The 23,614-nt window shown below is 42.4% G+C and overlaps 3 protein-coding genes and 1 long non-coding RNA gene across 4 annotated transcripts; 1 reads left to right on the forward strand and 3 right to left on the reverse strand.

The window, feature by feature from the left end:
- Positions 1–5: 5 nt before the first annotated feature.
- Positions 6–7,430, forward strand: syngr1b (synaptogyrin 1b). The gene is made up of 4 exons (XM_079553118.1): positions 6–443; positions 2,239–2,476; positions 3,565–3,710; positions 6,907–7,430. The coding sequence occupies exons 1-4, from the start codon at positions 342–344 to the stop codon at positions 7,105–7,107; spliced, it is 687 nt and encodes a 228-aa protein (XP_079409244.1). The 5' UTR covers positions 6–341; the 3' UTR covers positions 7,108–7,430.
- A 4,722-nt stretch (positions 7,431–12,152) lies between these two features.
- On the reverse strand, positions 12,153–23,532 carry LOC306961397 (protein CutA homolog). The gene is made up of 6 exons (XM_079554123.1): positions 23,392–23,532; positions 16,585–16,733; positions 16,455–16,514; positions 14,235–14,280; positions 13,315–13,364; positions 12,153–12,321 (listed from the first exon to the last, which is right to left on the reverse strand). Exons 2-6 carry the CDS (start codon positions 16,710–16,712, stop codon positions 12,222–12,224), a joined length of 384 nt encoding a protein of 127 aa, XP_079410249.1. The 5' UTR covers positions 16,713–16,733; positions 23,392–23,532; the 3' UTR covers positions 12,153–12,221.
- LOC306960961 (uncharacterized protein) lies at positions 18,365–20,669 on the reverse strand. Its single transcript, XM_079553552.1, has 9 exons — positions 20,649–20,669; positions 20,279–20,544; positions 20,020–20,197; positions 19,700–19,776; positions 19,446–19,626; positions 19,125–19,373; positions 18,874–19,045; positions 18,579–18,721; positions 18,365–18,448 (listed from the first exon to the last, which is right to left on the reverse strand). Exons 3-9 carry the CDS (start codon positions 20,183–20,185, stop codon positions 18,378–18,380), a joined length of 1,059 nt encoding a protein of 352 aa, XP_079409678.1. The 5' UTR covers positions 20,186–20,197; positions 20,279–20,544; positions 20,649–20,669; the 3' UTR covers positions 18,365–18,377.
- LOC306960962 lies at positions 20,692–22,788 on the reverse strand. The gene is made up of 3 exons (XR_013792735.1): positions 22,499–22,788; positions 21,947–22,121; positions 20,692–20,904 (listed from the first exon to the last, which is right to left on the reverse strand). It is a non-coding gene; the product is annotated as an uncharacterized lncRNA (long non-coding RNA).
- Positions 23,533–23,614: the final 82 nt, after the last annotated feature.

Here is a 23,614-nt window from a genome sequence, read left to right on the forward strand (position 1 = left end):
GTGACGCGTTTGTGAGGCGGAGGAGAGGATGTCACAACATTCAACACTCACTCCCGTGTCCTCCTAAAGCAACACCCTCACTCCACCACAGGCCGGGGTCGCGGATCAGATGTTCACGTTATGGTCACGCTGCAGACCCTCGGTGAGGCGCGGACACGGCGCGCGTGACTTGACGCTCGGTCACGTGTCTGCACCGGCTCAGCGCGCGGTCTTGTCCACTCCTACACAGAATCACCTTGAATCGCGACAGCGCGGCCCCCGGAGCGTCGCGAGCACAGAGCCACAGAGTGAACCCCTGAGCGCGCTGCTGCAGAGCGGGCGCGGCCGGACTCGGAGCAACCATGGACGGGCTGCAGGCGTATGGAGCCGGGAAGGCAGGAGGAGCCTTCGACCCTGTCACCTTCTTCCAGCAGCCGCACGCCATTCTGCGCATCATCAACTGGGTGAGTGACCTACGGAGGAGCGCGAGGAGCGAGAGCAGCGTGGGGCGTGTGCGTGAGGGACCCGTGTGCATGATCTGCAGCGCTGTGGTGCAAACATGGACCGCACCAGGCCCGGTGTACTGTGGCAGTGCCCGGACACGGAGTGTGGATGGATGTAGGCGTAATCTGAGCAGTGCGCCGTCTCACCGCCGGGGGGCGCTCGCTCACTGTGATTAGCCAGCGCTTTGAAGCGAATGATTGGCTTAAAATGGTCAGAAGCAAATGGCGTGCGTGCGCCCAGCCCTGGCTCCAGTGTCCACAGACACATCCAAGTCAGAGGGAATAACATGATCTAACGGGCGGAATGCGCTGTTCAGAGGCTCATGTTCTGCATCACGTGGATCTACGCCACATTCACCACATCATCAAACTGGCTTTAACACAAGTGGATATAATGAAAAGACTCATAATGCTAATAATAATGCTAATATTACTAATAATAATGGTCTCAACTTATATAGCACCTTTCATTATAGGCCCAAAACCCTTTACAAAAATAACAACAATAATAGCATTAATAAAAACAATAATAATCATAATATCCTATGGTCCACGGAGAGGACTTGGATGGAGGGGAAATAAGAAGACTGGAATACTAGTTCAGCATAATAGTGATAATAAGAGTAGTATTAATAATATAAAGAGGATTATTGCGCTTTAGTTCCTCAAAGTTTCTCACTTTAGTCAACACTCCTTCCTCACTTTGTGGTGATAAGCTGCTGCCCTGGGACAGACTAAAGGAAGCCAGCTTGCCACTCAGAGCCATCGGCCCCGCCCACCACGACCAACAACTCCCTCACTACACTAACGCACAGGGGAAGTGTCTTGCCCAAGGACACAACAGTCTGCACCGGTCGCAGATTTGGATCTGTCACAACAACATGCTGGTTTTAGATATGAAACTGGAAATAACAAACCGAAGGACCTGCCTAACGCAGGCCTTCGCACATTTGTGGACTAAATATATTATCCATTTACCAAACGTATGAACATTTTTCTCCTTAAAATAGTAAAATAGCAAAAGGCTAACATTGAAATTCCCCTTCACCAAATAAAACACACACAACAGTAAAGATGGCGCCCTCTGCTGGTGCGTTCAACAAACATCAACAACAGGAGCTCGTGACTTCGTGCTTTGCTCCAGGACACATGGGTCCTCTGTCTTAACCACCAGAGTGGTGGTTAAGTGGTACTACAGTCAGAGTGACTGTAGTATTTCTCTTTCCTTTATACAAACTTCAGTTGTTGAGTTCATGTACATGTACATGTAACGCATGTACATGTAACGCATGTACACATGTGCATAAAAAGCACATACCAGGTACATAACCTTAGTTGTAGGGTCTTTTGTCTTATTGCAGTATAAGTACTAATACACATTATTCCATTGTGTAACACATAGATTGCGTTATTGCAGATTACATTTGACATAATTTAGTTAGATACAATGTATCAAGGTAAAATAAAGGTGTAACCGCTATAAATATTAAAGGGATCATTTTTAACATGTTCTTAGAGTCAGGTTTAAATTGTTCATCATTTCTTATTAAAATATTACTCTAGTAAAAGTAAAAAGTGCTATGTGATAAACATTACTGCAAAAAGTACAATTGCTTGAAAAGTGACATAAGTACGTGTGTGTATAGTCCGTGTGATGTAAAGGATCGATCCCCTTCATGAATGAGGCCACTGTCTTGAAGTCATGTGAACGTGACATAATGATGATGTAATAATGTTGTGCCGGCCTGTCGCCCAGCTCTTCTCCGTGGTGATCTTCGGCTGCATCGCCAATGAGGGCTACATAAACCGGCCCACGGAGGAGCAGGAGTACTGCATCTTCAACCAGAACGCCAACGCCTGTAACTACGCCGTCTTCATGGGCTGCGTGTGCTTCCTGTGCTGCAGCGGCCTCCTGGCCCTGGACGTGCGCTTCCCCCAGATCAGCGGGGTCAAGGACCGCAAGAAGGCCGTGCTGGCAGACCTGGGCGTGTCAGGTGACCACTGCACCTATAGGGGTCACACCACCCACAGGGTCACACTACCCACAGGGTCACACCACCCACAGGGTCACACTACCCACAGGGTCACACCACCCACAGGGTCAGAGAGAGAAAGCCACACCCCCTGCCGCTGACATCACTGGTGCTCGTTTATTGGCCCAGCTTGTTACTGGTTCCCAACCGGAACCAAGAGCCAGCATTTTTGTTCAGTGGAAAACAAAAGAAACGGTTCTGAAACTGTGACCGTCCCGGAACCAGCACCAGCTCCAGGTTGGTGGAAAAGGGCTACCATAGGACCCAGTTCAACACTTGGAACTTTGAGTGAAGAATTACTTTATTTGGTCGATGCATTTGAATCAATGAAATGCTCAAATTGTAGCGAAAACAATTCAACCACAAATGGAATAGGCTTTAGCTTATCTTTGCCTTCGAAAGATATAAATTAGCCAGTAAATACATCAATGCTACAAAAGTACATGCCTAGAATTGATCTTTTAGTCCATTCCAAAGCTGAAACACTTTAAATGGCATATGAGACATAATTAAACAATTATGCTGAAGATTTTGCAACTTATTTGACCCAGTTTTCATTTGTCTGATATTTTTTGTGATGTTTAGTGTCTCACTTCCTTATTGGACACTGACAGGAAGTGACATAGATAGAGGACAACTATTTTATACTGTTCCGGTGCCAACCATGTTATAGATACAGATGACCATATATGGTCATGTTCGATGCAGCCAGAGGGAAAACAAAGAAAAGACTTTCTCCCATTACTTGAACAAATGCTGCATTACGAATATATTTTTCTACTAAATAAAGACACAGAGACATGGACAGGAGCTAAGTGGATCAATATCCCATAAATAAGAAATAAACAAAACAATGCTAACCAGGAAACTATGCTTGCTTGCCTTCTTTCGTTTGTATGGTCTTCATGAAATAAAAACAGACACAAACTTCATCATCATCAGAAATAGAATAAACGTAGGAGAAAGGATTTCCTCCAAATGATTAATCACATAACAATAGGCCGTTTTCTGAGGTCTGTTTCCATTCTGTTTTCGCTCTTGCGTTGCAGCCTTCTGGGCCTTCATGTGGTTCGTGGGCTTCTGCTTCTTGGCCAATCAGTGGCAGGCGAGCAAACCGGAGGACAACCCCCTGAAAGAAGGCGGGGACGCCGCCCGAGCTGCCATCACGTTCTCCTTCTTCTCCATCTTCAGCTGGGTGAGTACAGTGGTTCAAACTGAGGAACATTTAGGCTCTTTTATTTCAAAACTTCTTTTTTTATGGTGTACTTGCACTGTGAAGCACCGGTCCGTAAGCAGGGACAGTTCAGGGAGGGGCTTAAGACCCAAGGGGCACTACCCTTTAAGACCCGAGTGGCACCTCCCTTTAAAGGAATAGGATAAGCACTTGTCTGGTCTTTGTGCCCGTTTGGAGCTATAGGATTACATTGGAAGAGGCCAAATGCTAACAACATCTTTAGTCGTTTTGCGTGACTGAGGGCGCGCATGAAGACCAGACAGGTACGTATCAACTCGTCTAAGCTCAGGTAAGAACATATCTCAGTATGGAAAAATGGTGAACTATTCCTTTAAGGCACAAGGGGCGCCTCCCGCATTCACTCCAATAGCGGCGGGAGCGTAAAGAGCGGCGAGCCTCCATTCCTTCCTTAGGCTGCCTGGCGAATACACAGGAGAGCGGCGTGACACGGGCAGTCGGAGCGGCCACGGCATTTGCATAGCGTTAAAATCAATCCAACGCTATGCAAATACAGAGACATTCGCGGTTGCCAGATCTGACAGACACCTGTGTAATTTGCTCACGCACACCCACAGCTGCGTCTCAAGCCCCACCTCCTCGTGCTGGGTGGGGCCTCCAGTGGGGTGTGGAACGCATTCCACCGACTTTTAGTTTCTAGGAGGATCCAGGAACTATTTTAGAGGATGTAGCAACTGTTTGGCCTGTTCCCTGACTGCATCACTTAGATCCAATTTTGCCAACTTTGTGGCACTTAACAGCTTTAAAGGGGGGTATTATGCAAAATGGACTTTTTCAAGCTTTACATCATGTTATTAAGTCATTCCCTCATTAAAACCATGCCTGAAGTGTTGCCTTGGCACATTCACGTATTTTCGAGTAATCTGTAGAAACTCTGATGGCGGCCATTTTAGGGATAAAACGCCTGATTCCTTCAGGAAACGCCCTCGACCTCCAGGATACGCCTCCGACCTTTCGTCACCAGCCGAGTAACCAACCACTGCTCCTCAGCAGAACCCCCTCCCCGCAGTGTCTAGCCCTAAGATGTAAACAGAGTCATCATGGAGGATTAGCTTCATGTGTTGTGAACCGGAGTTACAGCAGTTCTGAAACTTTTACAAAGACACACATCAGTGTTTCTGTTACCGAAACACCCAGGATTAAAACCGGTGACAAGAACGCTTATTTCAGTGTCTGGTTCTGCGCTGGGCCTTGATGATGCACAGAGCCTCCGGAGAAAGCTAATGCTAAGCTAAACCTCGAGTCATCACGTGAAAACGAGAAATATGCACACATAAAGTCAACAAAACCACCACACACATAAAGAACCGTTTAACAATGATCACACACGGAGCCAGGCTTGTTGATTTGGAAGTTTATTGCTCACATTTCATCTACAGTGAGTCGTAGCCGAGTGGTTTTCTCCCGGAGCTAACAAGCTAGCCGCGATAAGCTAACGGGAAAATTCACTGAATACAAGCAGCATATTATGCATTGAAAACGTCACTAAAACAGGCAACTGCTTGAAGCAGCCTTTATGATGATCACACACGGAGCCTGGCTTGTTGATTATGTAGTTTATTGCTCACATTTCATCTACAGTGAGTCGTAGCCGAGTGGTTTCTCCCGGAGCTAAGGCACTATTAGCCGTGACAAGCTAACAACCTTCACCTTCACAACATTCATTGAAAACAGGCAGCATATTATGCACAAATAACGTCAATAAAGCAGCAACTACTCGAAGCAGCCTTTACGATGATCACACAATGAGCCTGGCTGTACACATTTGTGGTTTATTGCAGACTTTTCATCAACAATGAGCTGTAGTCGATTATAACAAGCTAACGGGTAACCTCGAAAAACCGTTGTCCACCTGCACAGATAATGTCCGTCTTTTGAATCGTATGGGCTCCTGCAGATCCTGGTGTCGTCCATGGGGGTATAGTTAGAGATCCATAGGGCATGGCAGATGCAAAGAGAGAGCCTCCAAACAGCAGTTATTTTTCAGGCAAGAGCCCCTTCCAAGCGTCCGGTGTGGAAGGTTTGTCTCCAAATCATATCCTGTGTGGCCATTGTTCACAAAGTGATAAACAGTAGCTCCTTTCCAACAATAAAAATTAAAATGCACCGATCGTAGTTTCAATACTGTTGAGACAACGAGCGCAGTGTTGTTGTGATGCCACAGACAGCGTGTGGAGGGGGCGTGTCAGAAAGGGTCAGAGGTTCTTAAAGAGACAGGGGCCTATTTCAAGTCATTTGCTACCGACATTTTGAAAGAGCAATTTTATACAAGGCAGTTATTCTAATTTACTGCATTTACAGACTAACAGAAGGTTTGGTCATCTGTAGTGTGCTATAGACTGGTGCTATGTGGCTGAAAAAAGCATAATACCCCCTCTTTAAAGCACTCATATCGAATATAACTATGTAAAATAAAACAATCACCCACATCAGACATGACATTACATTACCTTGCATTGTTTTGCATCATGACAATATGCTTTTGTATTTTATACTGTATTTATTTTATAATTTAACCTGAATATAGTTGCACTAATGTATTTGTGCAACTATTTGTGGCAGAAATAAAGACGTTTGATAAAAGTGTAGTTTATAAAGACTAAGTTCCAGAGTGAATGAATCACCCTCAGACTGAGCTTGGTTAAAGCAGTACTAAGTAACTTATTTACCTTAATAAATCCTTTCCATAGTCCCTGTGGGGGTAATACAAGTGTTTATGGGATGATTGGAGGGTCTTTCATCTCCCCCTGGTTTCTCTGGCCAGAAAACCATGTTTGCAACTTGACTGCCCCCGGTGCGGAGAAAGCAATACACACTAATGGAATCATGAAGAAGAAGCTAACATGCTAACGGGCAAAGCTAACTGCGGGCTAATGTCACTTTAAACAGTATTTACAGCCAAGTTTGAGTGAAAAAAAATATTTGCATTGTATAATTGGATGCACAGTAACCCTCTCTCCCTTCGCCTTTCCTGTCAGCGTAGTATTTACTCTCCTAGACAATTAATAAATTAAAAAATCGTACCTTGCTACTACACCTGCAGTTGCGCTTATGGCCTCTAGGGGGAAGAGTTACTTAGTACTGCTTTAATGAATAAGCTTCATGAAGAGGATGTGTGCTCTCTCTCTCTCTCCTACAGGGGGCGCAGTCCTTCCTGGCCTTCCAGCGGTACAAGCTCGGAGCCGACACTGCCATCTTCGGGGACTATGCGGACCCTGGCCAGGAGGCGGACCAGGGCCCCTACAGCGCCTTCCCCGGGGAGACTGTGGAAAGCCCGCCAGCAGGGGGCGTCGACGGGACCGCAGGCAGCCCTGTGGGGTACCAGAGGCAGGAGTACTGACAGGCTAACCACTCTGCCACCTTTCTACATTCTACCTTTATTTTTCTATTGTACAGCAACATGCTAACTGCTGTAAGCTCATTCCCAGAGTGTCGGACATGGAGGGCGCAGGGTCAAAGGGGTCAAAGGGTGTTCCCATGGCGAAGCTAGCGGGACATAATGTGATCAACCCTTTTCAGTGAGGGAGATGACTTCCTGTCCCAGTGCGTTCCAACGGGGGGTGACAGCAAATACTTTCAAAGTTTGGGGTGAACAACAAGGTACTGACATATAATTACAGATAATCCCCCAAAACAGTCCTGAAATCCAGGCTTTTGTCCTGCATCGCCTCAAAATGTCCAGAAAATCACAGACTCTTTTAAGGCCGCACTTAACACCTCGATCATTGGATAATTGGATATCAGCGGATAAGGAACACTCCACTGATAGTGTTAATTGAATCCTTTTCACGAGCCTTGACGAGCTGTGCTTCACACTTGTGACCAGTGTGTGTGCACGCCTCAGTGGACACCTGAATGGTCTCCACACACTTGTAGAACTGACCAGAAGAGACTTGTCATTAGGGATGGGCGGATCGATGCCTTAGTATCGATATATATCAATAACAAACGGCTACTTTTTAGTTATCAATATCAGGTAAAAAGTATTGCTACTAATTTGTGAATGTAAAAAAAGGTGGGGCAGAAATGCTAAACACAGAAGGACAATTTACTGTATTGTTTTGTGCCAAACGCTCCACAACCGCAGTGTTGGACTGAGCCATCCTTATCATTCTGGTTTAGGTTGTGTTTGTCATGAAAGTATATAGTAGTATATTTCACATTGATTTAGTTTAATTAACCAGTTAACGTGACATCATTTTAACTTACATATAAATAAAATATAAAGGAACCAGTTTTAGAAATGTGTATTGTTTGAAATGCACCCATTTATCTCATGCTAACTTGGTGCATTATTAAAGTTAAAAACACAACATAATACAAATTTATTTGCATTAACCTGTTAGTCATTTTATCCATATCCAAACCATCATCCTTTATGCTAGTGGGATTCCTCATTTGAAAGCCAAGACCTTTATTTATAGTTACAGTTAGCTTCAAGTCAAACAGACGTATGAAGGTGACGTCACTCCATGTCAGTAACTGGCTGTCCGCCGCATAATCTTTAGAGATGGATTTATTTGTGGTGTCGCTACAATGGAACAGGAAGTCATCAGCGCCCAGCATCGTAGGAGATCAGGAACCAGCTTTATATTCCATTTAAAGGGACAGTCCTTGACTCTGTTTGACCCTCTTCCCTCAGATGTTTGTGTCTTTGCAGAAGCCGCTGGTTCACAGTCAGACAGAGGGTCAAAGTAGGACTGGGTTCTCCGTAATCACCGATACTGCCCCGTACAGAGCCAATGCAATGTCACTGTTACTAATGTATTGATTTCAAAGGGAGTGATTGGGACCTTTAGTCACCTGATCCTTCACATTTCCCACTTTACAACTTTAAATGCATAGAACAGCTTCAGCCACACATTTAATTTGGACATTTTACCCTGAGTTTGATCTCATTTTTCTTGGTTTGACGTTTAACCTTCTGCACTGAAAATGGGCCGTGAGATGTGATGCAAGAAGAGGTGATGCCGTGGAACCATCCTGTACATAAGGGCCGAGTGTCATTTCTATCTTTTTGGATGATGGAATTCTCCCTCTTTCTATGCCACATCAGTTTAAAGTGATAGTGTGTAAGGTTGCGAGGAGAGAGTGAAATTTGAGAGTAAACAATGAAGTCCCGCCCCCTCCTCTAGTGATTGGACCTGACAGGAAACAAGCTCGTCTCATTGGTCATGGGATTCTGATCAGTGTCTGAGATCGGCAAAGGGAGGGCCTTCAGAAAAAAAACATCTTTAAGAACATTCAAACTTGTTCTTAAAGTGATAGTCTTTTGAAGAACATTTAAACTTACAGACTATCACTTTAAGAACCTTTAAACAATCATCATCCCGCCCATTTGATGAAATCTCACGGCTGCATTGTGTGTTCGCTCGTTTGGTCTTGATTTTGACTTCTCACGTGTCCGGAAGCAAACATAGCTTTATTTTTTGACTTTAGTTTTGTATTTTTATATCGTTGCCTGTTATTTATTTTTGTTTGTATCTTGGAAGTCTAAGCTAACCTGATGTGACGGTGAAATTCAAATGGTGTCGTCCTCTGTCGAGCCCAGTGCCTGGATGGACTGCAGAAGGTCCCATCTCCCAGCGTGCGGTTCAGGAGGACTCTCTCCAACATTGCAATATGTCTCTTTAACATCTCAGAACAGACTGAACTCTCCCTTTAACATGCTTATTCATCCAGGAAGTGACTCCAACATGTCTCCACGCTTATCTATTCCCAATACTGACATGTTTGGTATCCACGTGTAGCACGAAAGGCTGTGACCGAGATCCTCTGTGTGAGACAGCAGTGGCTAAACATACACGTGACGTGTGTGCAGATGTTTTCATTCCACTTTAGTGGCTCCTACAAACGTTTTCAGGATATTTTCAGAGGGATTTCTTAAAGGAACAGGCCACCGTTCTTCCACACTGAGATCTGTTCTCACCTGAGCTTAGACGAGTTGATACGTACCTGCCTGGTCTTTGTGGAAGAGTGTGGTCGCTTCTAACTTCACCCCGTTTGGAGCCATAGGAATACATTGGGAGAGGCCAAATGCTAACAACATCTTTGATTGTTTTTCATGACTGAGGGCACGCACAAAGACCAGACAGGTACACATCAACTCGTCTAAACTCAGGTAAGAACATATCTCAGTATGGAAAAATGGTGGCCTGTTCCTTTAAATTACTAATTCCTCCCTGAGTTATTGAGCATTGAAAATCAAGGCAAAATTTGATTAAACATAAATAGATTATTTAGAAATCAAACAATCCCCTCTGAGTCGAACTAATATATCAACAACATAAAACTATCAATTCAAATCTGGCTCTGTCAATCATTTTGATTTTGTCGTAGATGTTTGAGAGGGGAAACATAAACTGCCTTTTTCTCATGTTTAAAGCAGCACTAAGCAACTCATGCCCCTAGAGGCCATAAGTGCCACTGCAGGTTAACGTTTTTTTACTCATTAATTGTAAATCCTACGCTGACAGAAAAGACAAAGGGACAGAGGGATATTGTTCACATCTTTTTTTTCTCTCAAACTTGGCTGTAAATACTGTTAAAGTGGCGCTAGCCCGCAGTTAGCTTTGCCCATTAGCCTGTTAGCTTCTTCTTCGTGATTCCATAAGTGTGTATTGGTGACTCCGACCCGGTGGCAGCGAAGTTGCAGTTGTGGTTTTCTGGCCAGAGACACCAGGGGGAGATGAGAGACCCCCCAATCATCCCATTAACACTGGTATTATTAAGGTAAACAAGTTACTTAGCACTGCTTTAAGTCAGTAATCTGCAACAAAATGGGAGGCTCTTTTGTTTCGGCCTGTGGAGAAAAACGTTATTATACTGAGAGGACCCAGATCCTATTTTTGTTTCTTTCATTTTTACTGTCTCTGGATTGGATGTAGTGGATTCAGGATTCCAAACATGAAACTTTATATAACAAATATGGCGCTGTTTTGAAGGCAGTGAAGTAAAGCAGGCGGCCGACGGGGTGTCATGGACGCCGCTAAAGTCTGACACTTCCTTTTGTCTTTGTTTTGCCAAAATGAAAATGCATACGTAGTTCTGACAGACGAGCTGAGACCCTGAGCTCAACTTTTCAACCTTGGTGACTAAGCAGCTCTTTTTATGTTGTGAAACTGTGCGCAGTTGTGGTTCAGAGACTTATTGTACTTATTGTTGAATATGCAGAAATATTTATTAAATGTTGACGTAAAATTCTGAACTAAAGTCTCTTTCTTTTGTGTATTTTTGAGGCTGAACGACCCTCCCACCCTGTTCTCATCGCGGCTTACAAAACCCAAGATACTTTTGAGAAATATTCTCACACGCATCAGGGATCAAAGTACTTGTTACCTGCTGAAAACAACCAAATTCCTCAGCACAAGGAGGCTACGATGGGAGCTTTGGGCCCTAGTCTTTTGTCGAAGAAGAAAATCAGGCCTTCACCAAGTGATCTTCACCTTAATAACACCTGCCAAAGGTGATAAGGCAAATATTGGATTTTTCCTGTTGATTTAAGCATTATTTAAAGGGGGGGTATTTTGCAAAATCGACATTTTCAAGCTTTACATCATGTTATGTCATTCCCTCATTAAAAACATGCCTGAAGTGTTGCCTTGGCACATTCACGTATTTTTGAGTAATCTGCAAAAACTCCTCCTAGGAACGCCCCCACCTCCTGGAGACGCCTCCGAGCTTTCGTCACCAGCCGAGTAACCAACCACTGCTCCTCAGCAGAGCCCCCTCCCCACTGATGCCACAGACAGCGTGTGGAGGGGGCGTGTCTGAAAGGGTCAGAGGTTCTTAAAGAGACAGAGGCCTATTTCAAGACATTCACTACAGCCATTTTGAGAGAGACATTTTATACAAGGCAGTTATTCTAATTTACTGCATTTACAGACCAACAGAAGGTTTCATCATCATTGTAGTGTGATATAGACTGGTGCTGTGTGATTGAAAAAAGCATAATACCCCCTCTTTAAAATGGTATAAGCCTTACTTGGCAGCAGTCTTTGTAACGGACTTGTAATGCTTCTTACTTTTCCCATTAATAACAGACTAACACCTACAGACACTTTAATATCAGCACATATTTGACTTTGATTAACTTGAACTAAACTAAAAACTGTTGAGCAATGTCATCATTTTCCATTAGATTTAGATTTAATGCCAGTTTGAATCTAATTTAATGCTTTTTAATGACTTTTAAACCCTGCAGTGGGCTACAAAAAAAAGGTTTTGGTTTTCACTGATTTTTGAACATTTTTGCAACACAGAATCAGAAAATGACCCGATTTTCTCTCATGTTTATTGGAAGTGAAGTCATGCATGGAACTGTCAAGCACGGTCACCACACAGGCTAGTTTGTGTCAGTGCTCAGGATGACCTCACATATGAAAGACGGGGTGTGGGGTCACTTTTTCCCGCAGTGGTTCAGCCATCCTTTCATCAGGAGCAGGAAGGAGAAGTCTACTCTGGGACCACCTCTCCGATCCACTTGAGGTATGGGGGGTTGCCCTGCTCGATGGGCAGACTGATGACCTCCGCCACCTCGTATGGATGGTTCCCGCTGAAGACACACATCATTCATCACATCCATTATACATATACTAAGGAGAAGATAAAGGTACATTCATCACATCCATTATACATATACTAATGAGAAGATAAAGGTACATTCATCACATCCATTATACTACATATACTAATGAGAAGATAAAGGTACATTCATCACATCCATTATACTGCATATACTAATGAGAAGATAAAGGTACACACAGTGGCAAAGGACGAGTACATATAAATATTTATGCATCAGTGATTTCCCCTCGAGCTTCAGCAGCTCTGTGGGACAGACGACAGGGAAGACCAAACACCTGATTAACAACTGACATTCACACAACATTCAACACACTCCAGTGCACATGTGTCAACGCCAAGGCCCGCGGGCCACATGTGGCCCACGAGATGGTTTAAGGTGGCCCCTTGGAGCATGAATTCCTGAGCATGTCAAAAAAAAAGTAGGTCTCTTGCCCATTCCTGTGCGGAGTTATACAGCCAAACTATAAAAAACAAATGACATTTAACAGCTGGAACCTGCACTAGACCATTTAAAGGGACTATACAGAGTTTAAAAATGTTAAAATTAAGTACCTTCCTCCCCCTACATGTTTCAACAATGTCCTAAGCTGTAGAATGAGTCCAGACCTGCCTCTAAAATCCTGCACTGTCACTCAGAAAGGTGTTAATTCGGGTCTGAAGTGCCGTCATGCACAAGCTTAATATAGAAGCTGCAGTTACACATATGACCTGAGGTGGCAGTAGTGAGTATAAAATGGCTAACTTGGGTCAGTGTTTTTGTGGATTTTCCCATTTCTGTTTTCCATGAGGTGCAGGATTTAGACTTTCTGTAGTGCTGAAACCAGCCTCAGCACATCAAACCTGTCCTAAATCAGCTGACAAAACGTACACACCACATGTGTGTAGCCAGGACTTGTTGAGTAAACTGGGAGACTTGTTCTCATTTGGAAGTGAGGCACTTTGAGAAAGAGGAGGAGCTTACCGGACAAACTCTGCCAGCGAGGAAATCTTGGAGCTTCTGGTTTTTATCATCTAAAAGAGAAGGAACACGTGTCAGAGCCATGTTAGCTTCAAAGTAAGTTCATCGGGGAAAGAGTGAACGGAGGCGCCGGAGAGCACCGCCTCGTGACTGGACCTGATGGGGGACACCCCAAGCACGCTTCTTAAATAGCAATCACCGTCACTGCCTGAATGAAAATGTGTGCCGTGATTCCTGATTTACCCATTACTTTTCTACTATATTTTAGGATTCCTAAAAGTTAATTTCTCAAAATTCACAAACTTTTCCAGGGCTTGGAAATTTGATTTGGATTTCTGTCTGTTCTGATTGATGACTGTACGGACCTTGTAAGCTTGTAACCCGTAACTCAGACTTTATCCTGGTAATGTGGTCAGTTTTGGTCAGCTTCGGTTATTAAATACCTGATTTTTTCATTTCAAACAATGGAAGAGGAAATGTCGGTACAAACTCATCCCTGATCGTCCTAACATATTTGTAGCACCCCGATTCTTAACAGGGCCATGTTTAAAGTCACTTTTCACAACTTGCAGAGTCACTTTTCAGGGTAACTTTCTCCAGAATGCTAGAAAACTAGCCCACAAGTTCATGAAACTGATATAAATGCTTCATAATGAGATCTGAGTGTACAATATCCTTCAGGAATTATTCATTTCCACATATTCATCTGTTCATCAGGGTCATCCAAGCCTTCCTTAAATGCTTTTAAAGAAAACGATTAGAAAAGTAAAAACAGAAAAACGATTTGCACATTTGATTGGATTATTACAGTCCTCCGGGTTTGAAGCTGTAAATCTCTGAGAAGAGTACATGTGATGACTGGGAGGAAGAGTGAGAGCTTGCTTGTGAACCCCGAGCTGAAGAGGGGAGGGGAGTCGACTCACCAACAAGACTTCGTCATCTTCCTCGATCTTCCCTTGCCATTCGTATCTGTGTAAAAAAAGAACGGAAAAAAAAGTTGAATGAACAGCTAAAAACAGAAAAAAATCCCATGGACTTCAGATCATGTTTGTCGTGCTCTAAACTGGAGTTATCAGCTTTTGGGCAGGGGTTGCCAGGTCGGCGGGTAAACAGCCGAACTGCCGTAGGTGAAATAAAGCTGTCCACAAGTTGTGTCCGTGCTGTTCTCTGTGTAAAACAGGCTACAGCTTATTTCTTAATAAAAATCATTCTTTTGAATCTCAAATCCACAGCCCTCAGAGCTGCGTTTGTGAAAGTGGGAGAAAGGGGCGTTCAGGTCATCAGAGGAACACACGGGCTCTGGAAACTAAAGGACAAAACACAGGAAATTCCTGCCTGTACAGATTTGTTGACGTTTTTTCATTATATTTTTGGGTGTGTTTGGGTGAGACCTGGCAACCCTTCCACACACAACTACGGAGAGGAAGGACCTATTTGGTCGCACATAGGAATGTACCAATCCGATACTGGCATCAGATATCGGAGCCGACACTGGAAAAAATACAATATCAGGTATTGGCTACAAATATCTACTGATACTGATATTTGTATCGGATTTGTACCTGTTTTGGTTCTTTCACCAAATAAAAAAGTAGACACTGCTGGGGTGTTTGTAATTTAGTTTAGTATGAAATGCTGTTAAGTAATAACTGATCAAACATATTAGTTATGCACAGAATGATCAGATCACTTGATGTGAGTTGTTCATATTAATGCAACCTAAAGCCTGTCTTACAAGAGGATATTTAGTGTAGAAAAGTCACGTGATTCTGGTGCAATGTTGGTATTAGAAAGATATAATTGATCTGTAACATGTTGTTTGCAAGAGAAGATCAGACTATATTGATCTCACTCTGGAGAAAAGAGGACGATTCTGTTGTTTTTCTCTCACAGCAGGAACTTTTAAGAAAGTCTCTCAGTATCAAAGTGCATCTCTCGACTTGTCTGGTGTGAACATATGTTTTTCCCTGGTTCACCTGTAAGACTGTCCTAACTCTTGAGTCTTTCGTCAACTCTTACCATAAATTCAGCAAAAATTCAGAATCAAATAGGGCTGTGCAATTAATCGAAATTCGATTACGATTTCGATTACAACAATAAATGATTACAAAATTAGCATAATCGCAAAAAATCGATTATAATTTTTTTTTTCAGATTATTATTTTTTTTTCAAAAAAAAAAAAATTCAATTTTTTTCCCCCTAATTTTTAAATTTTGCATTTTTGTCACTTTTTTGCTGGATTGTTGTCACTTTTTTGATTGATTCTTGCCTTTTTTTGCTGGATTTTTGTCACTTTTTTGATGGATTCTTGTCATTTTTTTGATGTTTTTTTGTCTTTTTTTTGATGGATTTTAGTCATTTTTTTTATGTTTTTTTGTCTTTTTTTTATGTTTTTTGTCATTCTTTTGATGGATTTTCGTCACTTTTTTGCTGTATTTTTGTCTTTTTTTGCTGGATTTTTGTCACTTTTTTGATGGATTCTTCTCGTTTTTTTGATGGATTTTTGTAACTTTTTTGATGGATTTTTGTCATTTCTTTGATGGATTTTTGTAACTTTTTTTATGTTTTTTTGTCATTTTTTTTGCTGGATTTTTGTCACTTTTTTGATGGATTTTTTTTGAAGGCAACAAATAATCGTTTGAATAATCGTGATTTCAATTATGACAAAAATAATCGTGATTATTATTTTTTCAATAATCGATACCTTTATTTTTTCAATACCGGTTGTAGCTACCTTCAATATGTAGGGTATGACGGTTTATTAATCAATGAATTTGTTTATTAATTAATTAATAGGTTGTAGATTAGCCTCAAAAATGTAATGAGGCACCAGTTCAAAAAAGCGAACAAAAAAAAGGAAGAATAGGAGGCTAAACCACAGTTTATAGGTCACCCTCACACTCTACAGATAGCATATTGTTAAATGGTACCCAGCCCTAACTAGTACTTCATGAATATTACAACTCAATAATAGTACTAATAATAGTGCATTAGTCTTATATAGTGCTTTTCCAGAGGCTTTACAATGTCCTGCATTATTGATTCACTTCATACTCAGTGATGGTAAGCGAGGCGACCAGTCTGCTGATGAAAGATGAATGAATGAATTCACCGGTTGTGACTTTGGATTGCTCTTCCTTACACTGATTTGATGGCTGGAACGATGTTGACGCAGGCAGCCAGTTTCCTCTGGACGATGCCCCTGTGGAGAAGGAGCACATGTTGAAAGAACGTTCACACCCGGGTCGTGCTGCAGAGCTCCAGAGCCTGACCGTGCCAGCTCCAGCGCCACCGTGTGGTTGGGGCAGGTGATGAAGGCGGCCGAGTGCGTGCCCGGAGAGTACACCTCTGAAGCCATGGAGAACGCCCTGAAGCCCAGGCCTCGCAGCAGGTGGAGCATACACAGGCTGAGCAGCAGCAGCTACAAAGGGGAATAAACACAACATCAGGGAAGTTTCATTACGCCAAACTGTTCACCTTTATTCATACAAATGATGTGGAAATATCATCTTGTTCTCGTTAACCCAATCATGTATATCGGCTGGAACCATTTTAGGTCCCATATCATGCAAAATCAACTTTTTGGAGCTTTTAGCTATGTTGTTATGCTATTTCCTTGTCAAAAACACCCCCATAGTGTTTTTGGCTTCATTCACGCAGCTCTCAGCAATCCTCCTGAATCCTGTGCTGCGTCCGAAACGAGCAGATTGGTAAGAGGTCTAACGCCAAACCGGATGTGCGTCAGCGTCCGCCATGACAAGAAGCTTCCGAATTGGTCTGTCAGTTAGGAAGGAGTTAGGAAAAGGAGCCTCGATGCTAACTATCATAGCTACTTTAGCATAGGGACCTCTGATGCTAACTAACCGGTGATTAGGAGCTACGTGCCATCCCATAAGCCACTGCGCCAATCCCCCCACCCCCCTCCCCCCCACCCTAGAGTGATTTATGTTGATTGATTGACAGGTTTGTTTTACTTTATTGTCCCCGTAGGGAAATGTGTCCTCTGCATTTAACCCATCCTTCGATGCCGCTGCGGCAGACTGATGGTCAGAATCATCTGGCTGGAGGATTCACCTATTGCACATGTTTTTAGTGGTAGGGGAAACCGGAGTACCCGGAGGAAACCTACGCAGACACGGGGAAAACATGCAAACTCCACACAGAAAGGCCCCGTCCTGGTGGGAATCGAACCCGGGACATAGCAGCTAACAGGTGCACATTTAATAATAATAATAAAAAAATAAAAAAAAAGCTTCTGCACAAGCCAATCTTTACAAAAGTGACAAAATCCATGTTGTCGTCTCCACAGCTCAGTCACATGTCAGCCGCCTCAGGAAACAGCTTAAATGAAGGCAGTTTGTGCTTTTGTTTTCATTTAGTAGAAACTTAAGCCACATGGATCATTTGCATAAGGTAGCTTTATGAAACAGCTGTTGAGATCAAATATGGTTAAAGGCAAATGTATGGCTCATTTGGAGTTTATTTCTCCTTAAATGTCTTTGTTTTGACACTATGTCGTTGTTGTTCTTGGACACTGTACAGTAGGGGGCGACATGCGCTTTTGTTTGGCCTGCACTCCACCAATAACGTTTAAAGAAGAAGAAAAATAAAAAAAATAGCTCTGAAGCTCGTAGTCGTGCAGACTACGGGCCAAGAAGTACAGAAGTAAGCGCAAAAACTGAAACTGAAATTCGAAGCATGACATATTTATTATATATTCAAAACAAAAAACAAGAATATGTTCAGTTGATGATTATAAACCCTTTCTCCATCTGCTAAAAGGCATAAGACACATCTCTGTCCGATTCCGCAGGCGTCTCCGTTTCATTGCTTACAGAAATATTATAAGTTGGTGTTGCTTGGAGCAAGAATTAGAGTCATCATTCCAGCGTGTGCAGTGCTTCAGATCCACTATGAGTTTCCAGATCCTGGCCCCTTTGTGGGGCTTCATCACGTGCCGGCTTCTGCTAGACTGTACCGAGAAACATGTGCAGCAATGATGTCTTCCTTTCGTACCCTCTCCAACTTTGCACAAAGGTCTTTTTGGCACAGGGACCATCTACATCTATGCCACAAACTTTGCGGGATCAGGGAAGACCTCATCGAAGACGAGACGCATTAGCGCTGCAACATATCCTAAAATGTGAATAACGTTTACAGTTAGTTGATCATTCAAATATATCCCATCAGATCATGTTTATTCTTTTTCAGATTCTTCTTTATTTTTAAACAACATTTATGTAAGTAGTAAAAATATGTTCCCTACCAAAGGTGGCTTTGGTTTTGATTGGCTTGGATGTGCCTTGGCCTTCTTTGTATTTTGGATAAGACACTTTGAATAAAGCTTTCCCTTTTGAAACTTGTTTCAGTTTAGCATTTTCATTTTGGTGCAATCCTGCTAAGTAGAGCCTGCAAAGAAAAAAACAAATATCTTTTAATACAAATAGGAAACTGCATAACAGCAAATATGGCATACAAGTAGGTAAAATATGAATGAAATAATATTAGCATATAATATCAGTACAAAGTCATGTGAAAGACAATCAGATGTAATTCTTCACCTGCACATCATCCCCGCGTATTTGAAGTCTGACATTTTTGGTGTAAAGCGGATAATAATGTTGTGAAAAGACTCAGGAGATGAAGTCTGGTGACGAGAGCTCAGTTTTGCAACATCTGCAAGCACTGTCTTGTTCATAAGTAGTTTCTCCAATTTGTGCAGTGCCATTGTGCCTATGTAAATAAATCAATAACAATCCTGAAAACCATGTGTACTACAGCGTTCACTTTGCAGTGAAAATGTATTACTTACCAGGGTGGAGCCACATATTTGGATCTCTGGACACTCTGTCCGGGTGTGTACACTTTGGATATAATGGGTCGTCATGGGTATGGACATCCTGAATGTGATTTATGAGGGACGTCCACTTGGCTACTTTCACCGGTCCAGAATTTGAGGAGAACGCTGACCAGTACATGTGGTTTTTGATGGCTGCCAACCACTTCTTCATCACCTGACAATCCTTGTCTTTTGACAACTTTTCCAACTTTTTGGATAAACCTGTAAAATTACAATTGCACATTATTAACTCATTAGAATTAACAACAGAAAAACTATAAAACGTTAAAGAACCTTTGATGACGTGCCCAACGTCAAGGTACTGAGTTATGTCTCTTTCCCGTAGATACTTCTGAATTTGGGGATTGCGGTCAGTAACAATATAGTCCACCTCTAGACCATTGGTCTCCAGGAAATTCAGACTTCTGCGCAGTCCTTCCTTTTCCATATGGTACCTCCCACTCACCTCATTGCTCTACAAAAACAGTTTATGATATCGCACATGTAGTGTAATATATCACTAATCAAAACCACTGTAAAAGGCATACCTGTACTAGTTTCATGTCAACAATCTTTTCGCTTTTAAGATCCATTAATGTGTAGGTCCCAAATTTAGCGCTGTGTCCTAAAATTAAATTAAAGGTTAAGTGTAAGATACTGTATACTACAGAGTGCAATGTTGAATCAGAAAGCAAGGGTAAGTTTATGGCACCACTACTACTACTACTACTACTACTACTACTACTACTACTACTACTACTACTACTACTACTACTACTACTACTACTACTACTACTACTACTACTACTACTACTACTACTACTACTACTACTACTACTACTACTACTACTACTACTACTACATTTACCTGGGGAATCTGCTCTCATATCACCGCTTACAGCAATTTTGCCTTTCTTCTTGAAGTCCTCAAAAAGAAGTTTCTGATCTTCATTCCATTTATGGTAGATAGCAGGCTCAAGAAACCATCGACAATGTTTTCTGAAGGTATTGTACTGGTGGATTTGTATGTTCATTGCATTGCATATCTGAAGAAAGTAAACACAAGTGAATAGTCTGATTAATGTAACTCATATAAACTATAGATCATATGATATTGTTATAGTTACCCTTGCAACTTTTACAAAAGATCCCCCCGAAAAATACACAGCAGCAGAAAGTTGCAGGTTGCCAACTGGAGTGCTTCCGATTACAGGCCCGCTCTGCCACTTCCGGCTGTACTGGCAATGGGGACACTTCTGAGTGAATGAAACAAACGTTCCACATTTTCTTCTCTCGGCTTTGCCGTGGCGCTTACAGACTGGACAGGTATCAAAAATCTCCCTGAGACTACTCTCGAATACTATGTATTTGGCATCTTCCAAGGCTGTAGGTTCTTTGTCCCTGTGCAAAAACAACAGAAATTTAGAGTATAGGGTAATCATTTAGAATCAACCAAAATTGTGGATAAAAGGTATTGGGCATAAAAATACATCTTACATCACATTAGACACAGCTGTAATAGAGGTTACTGTCGTAGAGCCTGCTGTTGTAGAGACTTCTGGTTCATAGTTTGAGTCAGGTGGAAGATTAACATCTGAAATGTCCATGTCTTCCACATCCTCCTCCTCTTCTTCTTCCTCCAAACGTGGCCTCTTTGAAGGTCTGTGATGAGACGCAGATGTCGGAGCTTTAATTGGCCAGTGTTGTAGTGTCCCTGTACTCTCTTCAATATTAGTGGCTGATGCCTGGACACCTGTGAAAAAAGTACATTATATGCAACAGAAAACAAGTTGGAGTTACAGCAGTACTAAGTAACTCTTGCTCCAACAGGCCATAAACGCCACTGCAGGTGTCGTTGCGTTTTTTTTTTACTAATTAATGAGTAAATACTATGCTGACAGAAATGTAGATCATTTTTTCACTCAAACTTGGCTGTAAATAGCTTTGCCCGTTAGCTTCTTCTTCGTGATTCCATTAGTGTGTATTGGGGCCTCCGACCTGGTGCAAGCAAAGTTGCAATTGTGGTTTTCTGGCCAGAGACACCAGGGGGAGATGAAAACCCCCCAATCATCCCATTAATACGTGTATTACCCCCAGAAGGACTACAAAAAGGGTTTATTAAGGTAAACAAGGTACTTAGTACTAAGTAGCACGTTAGAGCTCGTGCCTCACAGCTCAAAGGTCCCGGGTTCAATTCCCACCTGGACGGGGCCTGTCTGTGTGGAGTTTGCATGTCTGTGTAGGTTAATGTTAAAAACATGTGCAAAAGGTTAATCCTCCAGGTAGGTGTTTCTGACCACCAGCCCGGCTCCACATTATGGCCCACGCTGCCAGCTCAAACTTAGCTACAGGTCGCCCAGCGACATTGAGGATGGGTCAAATGCAGAGAAGTAATTTCTCTACAGAGATTAATAAAGTCTAACTTCACTTAACTTAAGGTAAAAAGACAAGCAAACAATATAGCACACATGCTTTTCCTACTGTGTCCAGCTCTTCATCAAAAATAAATAATGATCATCATTACCTTTATCAGCATGAATACGCTAATTTGGAAATACATTCACAAGTCAATTCAATACCATATGAAAGTACTTGGATATTTGTGCTATTACAGTATTTCTCATCATCGTCACAGTCTATAAGTAACCATCACTCACAGCACATGGGTCTGAGTCTGAGAGAAGCTCAAAGTGCATATGAAACTTTTACAAAGTGTCATCACACTACTACACTCCTTTACCATATTTCATGCAAAGTAACGTACTGCAGTTTATTTGTTGAGCATGGTAACATACCTTTACTTCTTACGTGGTGTAACTTGAGGGTGCCTGCAGATAACTGTGTGGAAACAGTTCTGGTGAACACTGAAGTGGCAGTAGTTTGTACACCTACAGACCTTACAGGGGGAGTAAAGAATGCTGCTGCATGTCCAGTGCGCCCTTTGTGGCTGGGTGGTTCTTGTGACCCGCCCTTGGAAAAAAGAAGAAAAAAAGATAGTGAGAGACTGAGAGTTAACTTTCAACCACTTAAACATTCAGCATCAGGAAAGAAGAATGGAGAACAGTATCAAAGACACACAGTCTGTGAATCACTACCCCCTCTCACTTACACACAATTAGCATAACAACAGGACGAGTGAAGGTGACAAATAGCACTTCATTTAATTGCACAACTTAAAACTATATTCTGAGATGCAACATTAGCAGTAGTAGAAATATAAGTGCAATAAGCAGCAATAAGTGCAGTTACTTTACACTGCAGTTATAAAGTGGACATATGCAGCACAGCTTCATAAAGGGCTAAAACACATTATCATTACCATTTAGCTAGTGCTTTGATTTACTTACCGCTCTGGCCTCTCCATCGGATGTTTTTATTGTGGGAATTGCGCCGGTCGTAAGCGTTAATCTCTCGGATAATCCACTTCGGTACTGGCCAAGGTTGTCCAAGCAGCCATCAGTGAAGTGATAGTCACAGACAAACATATTCAAGCTGGTTAGTCGCGGGATCCCGGAGAGAAATTCCAACCATTTCTGGCGAGTGATCTCTTCTTTAGGAAGGGTGAATAAAGTCCTGTACTTCTCGCAGCCAAACGCGCATTTTCGCCGAGACATTATCTTTAAGTAAGAAAAAACAGAAGGTGTCCTTTTACAACTTCAGCCTCTGGAAGATGTTTGCTCTGTAGGGGCGGAGCGGACACGTCGGGCACTTCCTGGATGGGGGTGGTTTGACAATCTTACGTAAGATGGTCAAAGCCCGTCCTTTATCAATCATGAGGATTACTCAGACATGCATGAATGAAGCCACAAAACACTCTTAAATAATAAGGTAATAGCATCCTATGTTTAAAAGCTCTTTTACATGATACTTTCAGAGACAAATCTTCATTTTGATGTGTGAAAATATGCATTTCTTGTTTTGTTACTTCTTTCTTCAGAATCATTTATTTTTATATGTTTTTATGGGATTTTCTTTTGTCATGTATGTCACAGCTGAAACATGAATCAGACCCAGTAAAGTTACTCTGTAAAGTTTTCTCCAAATCTTACTTGAGTAATTATTTGGGCCACTACTTTTCGCTTCTACTTCAGTCAAATGATTTCAAAGTAACGTTAATCTTATTTGAGTAGATATTTCGGCTACTCTACCCCCCTCTGCATAAAACTAGCTCTACGGGTAGAAAAGTGTTGGAGCTCCCTGGTGTACAAAAACCATGGATCTATTATAAACAAACACTCACCAACACTAGCGCTCTCACGGATCCTCCACGCAGCGTGCCCGCACTGACGCACTGACGCAGTGACGCAGTGACGCCTGCGCTCTGTGGGACAAACGGATTTGTATTATTATTATTTACTCACTTTAAGTCCTGAACCAGTAGCCTAATGCAAACAGTTTCGAACAAACGCCACACACCTGCATACAGCCAAGTCGCGAAGAAGGCAGCGTTTTACGGCACTTTG

This window comes from Gobius niger (genome assembly GCF_951799975.1).
Source record: "Gobius niger genome assembly, chromosome: 3".
NCBI lineage: Eukaryota > Metazoa > Chordata > Actinopteri > Gobiiformes > Gobiidae > Gobius > Gobius niger.

Excerpts from the sequence above, each read along its gene's own strand:
- syngr1b (XM_079553118.1), top strand. The coding sequence starts at position 342 with ATGGACGGGCTGCAGGCGTATGGAGCCGGGAAGGCAGGAGGAGCCTTC. Across the intron at positions 444-2,238 it reads TTCTGCGCATCATCAACTGG|CTCTTCTCCGTGGTGATCTT; the intron begins GTGAGTGACCTA and ends CCTGTCGCCCAG. Across the intron at positions 2,477-3,564 it reads GGCAGACCTGGGCGTGTCAG|CCTTCTGGGCCTTCATGTGG; the intron begins GTGACCACTGCA and ends CTTGCGTTGCAG.
- LOC306960961 (XM_079553552.1), bottom strand. The coding sequence starts at position 20,185 with ATGAACATACAAATCCACCAGTACAATACCTTCAGAAAACATTGTCGA. Across the intron at positions 19,627-19,699 it reads TTGACATGAAACTAGTACAG|AGCAATGAGGTGAGTGGGAG; the intron begins GTATGCCTTTTA and ends CTGTTTTTGTAG. Across the intron at positions 19,374-19,445 it reads CGTTGGGCACGTCATCAAAG|GTTTATCCAAAAAGTTGGAA; the intron begins GTTCTTTAACGT and ends GTAATTTTACAG.
- LOC306961397 (XM_079554123.1), bottom strand. The coding sequence starts at position 16,712 with ATGCTCCACCTGCTGCGAGGCCTGGGCTTCAGGGCGTTCTCCATGGCT. Across the intron at positions 16,515-16,584 it reads GTGGCGCTGGAGCTGGCACG|GGGCATCGTCCAGAGGAAAC; the intron begins GTCAGGCTCTGG and ends CCTTCTCCACAG. Across the intron at positions 13,365-14,234 it reads AAGATGACGAAGTCTTGTTG|ATGATAAAAACCAGAAGCTC; the intron begins GTGAGTCGACTC and ends CTTCTCTTTTAG.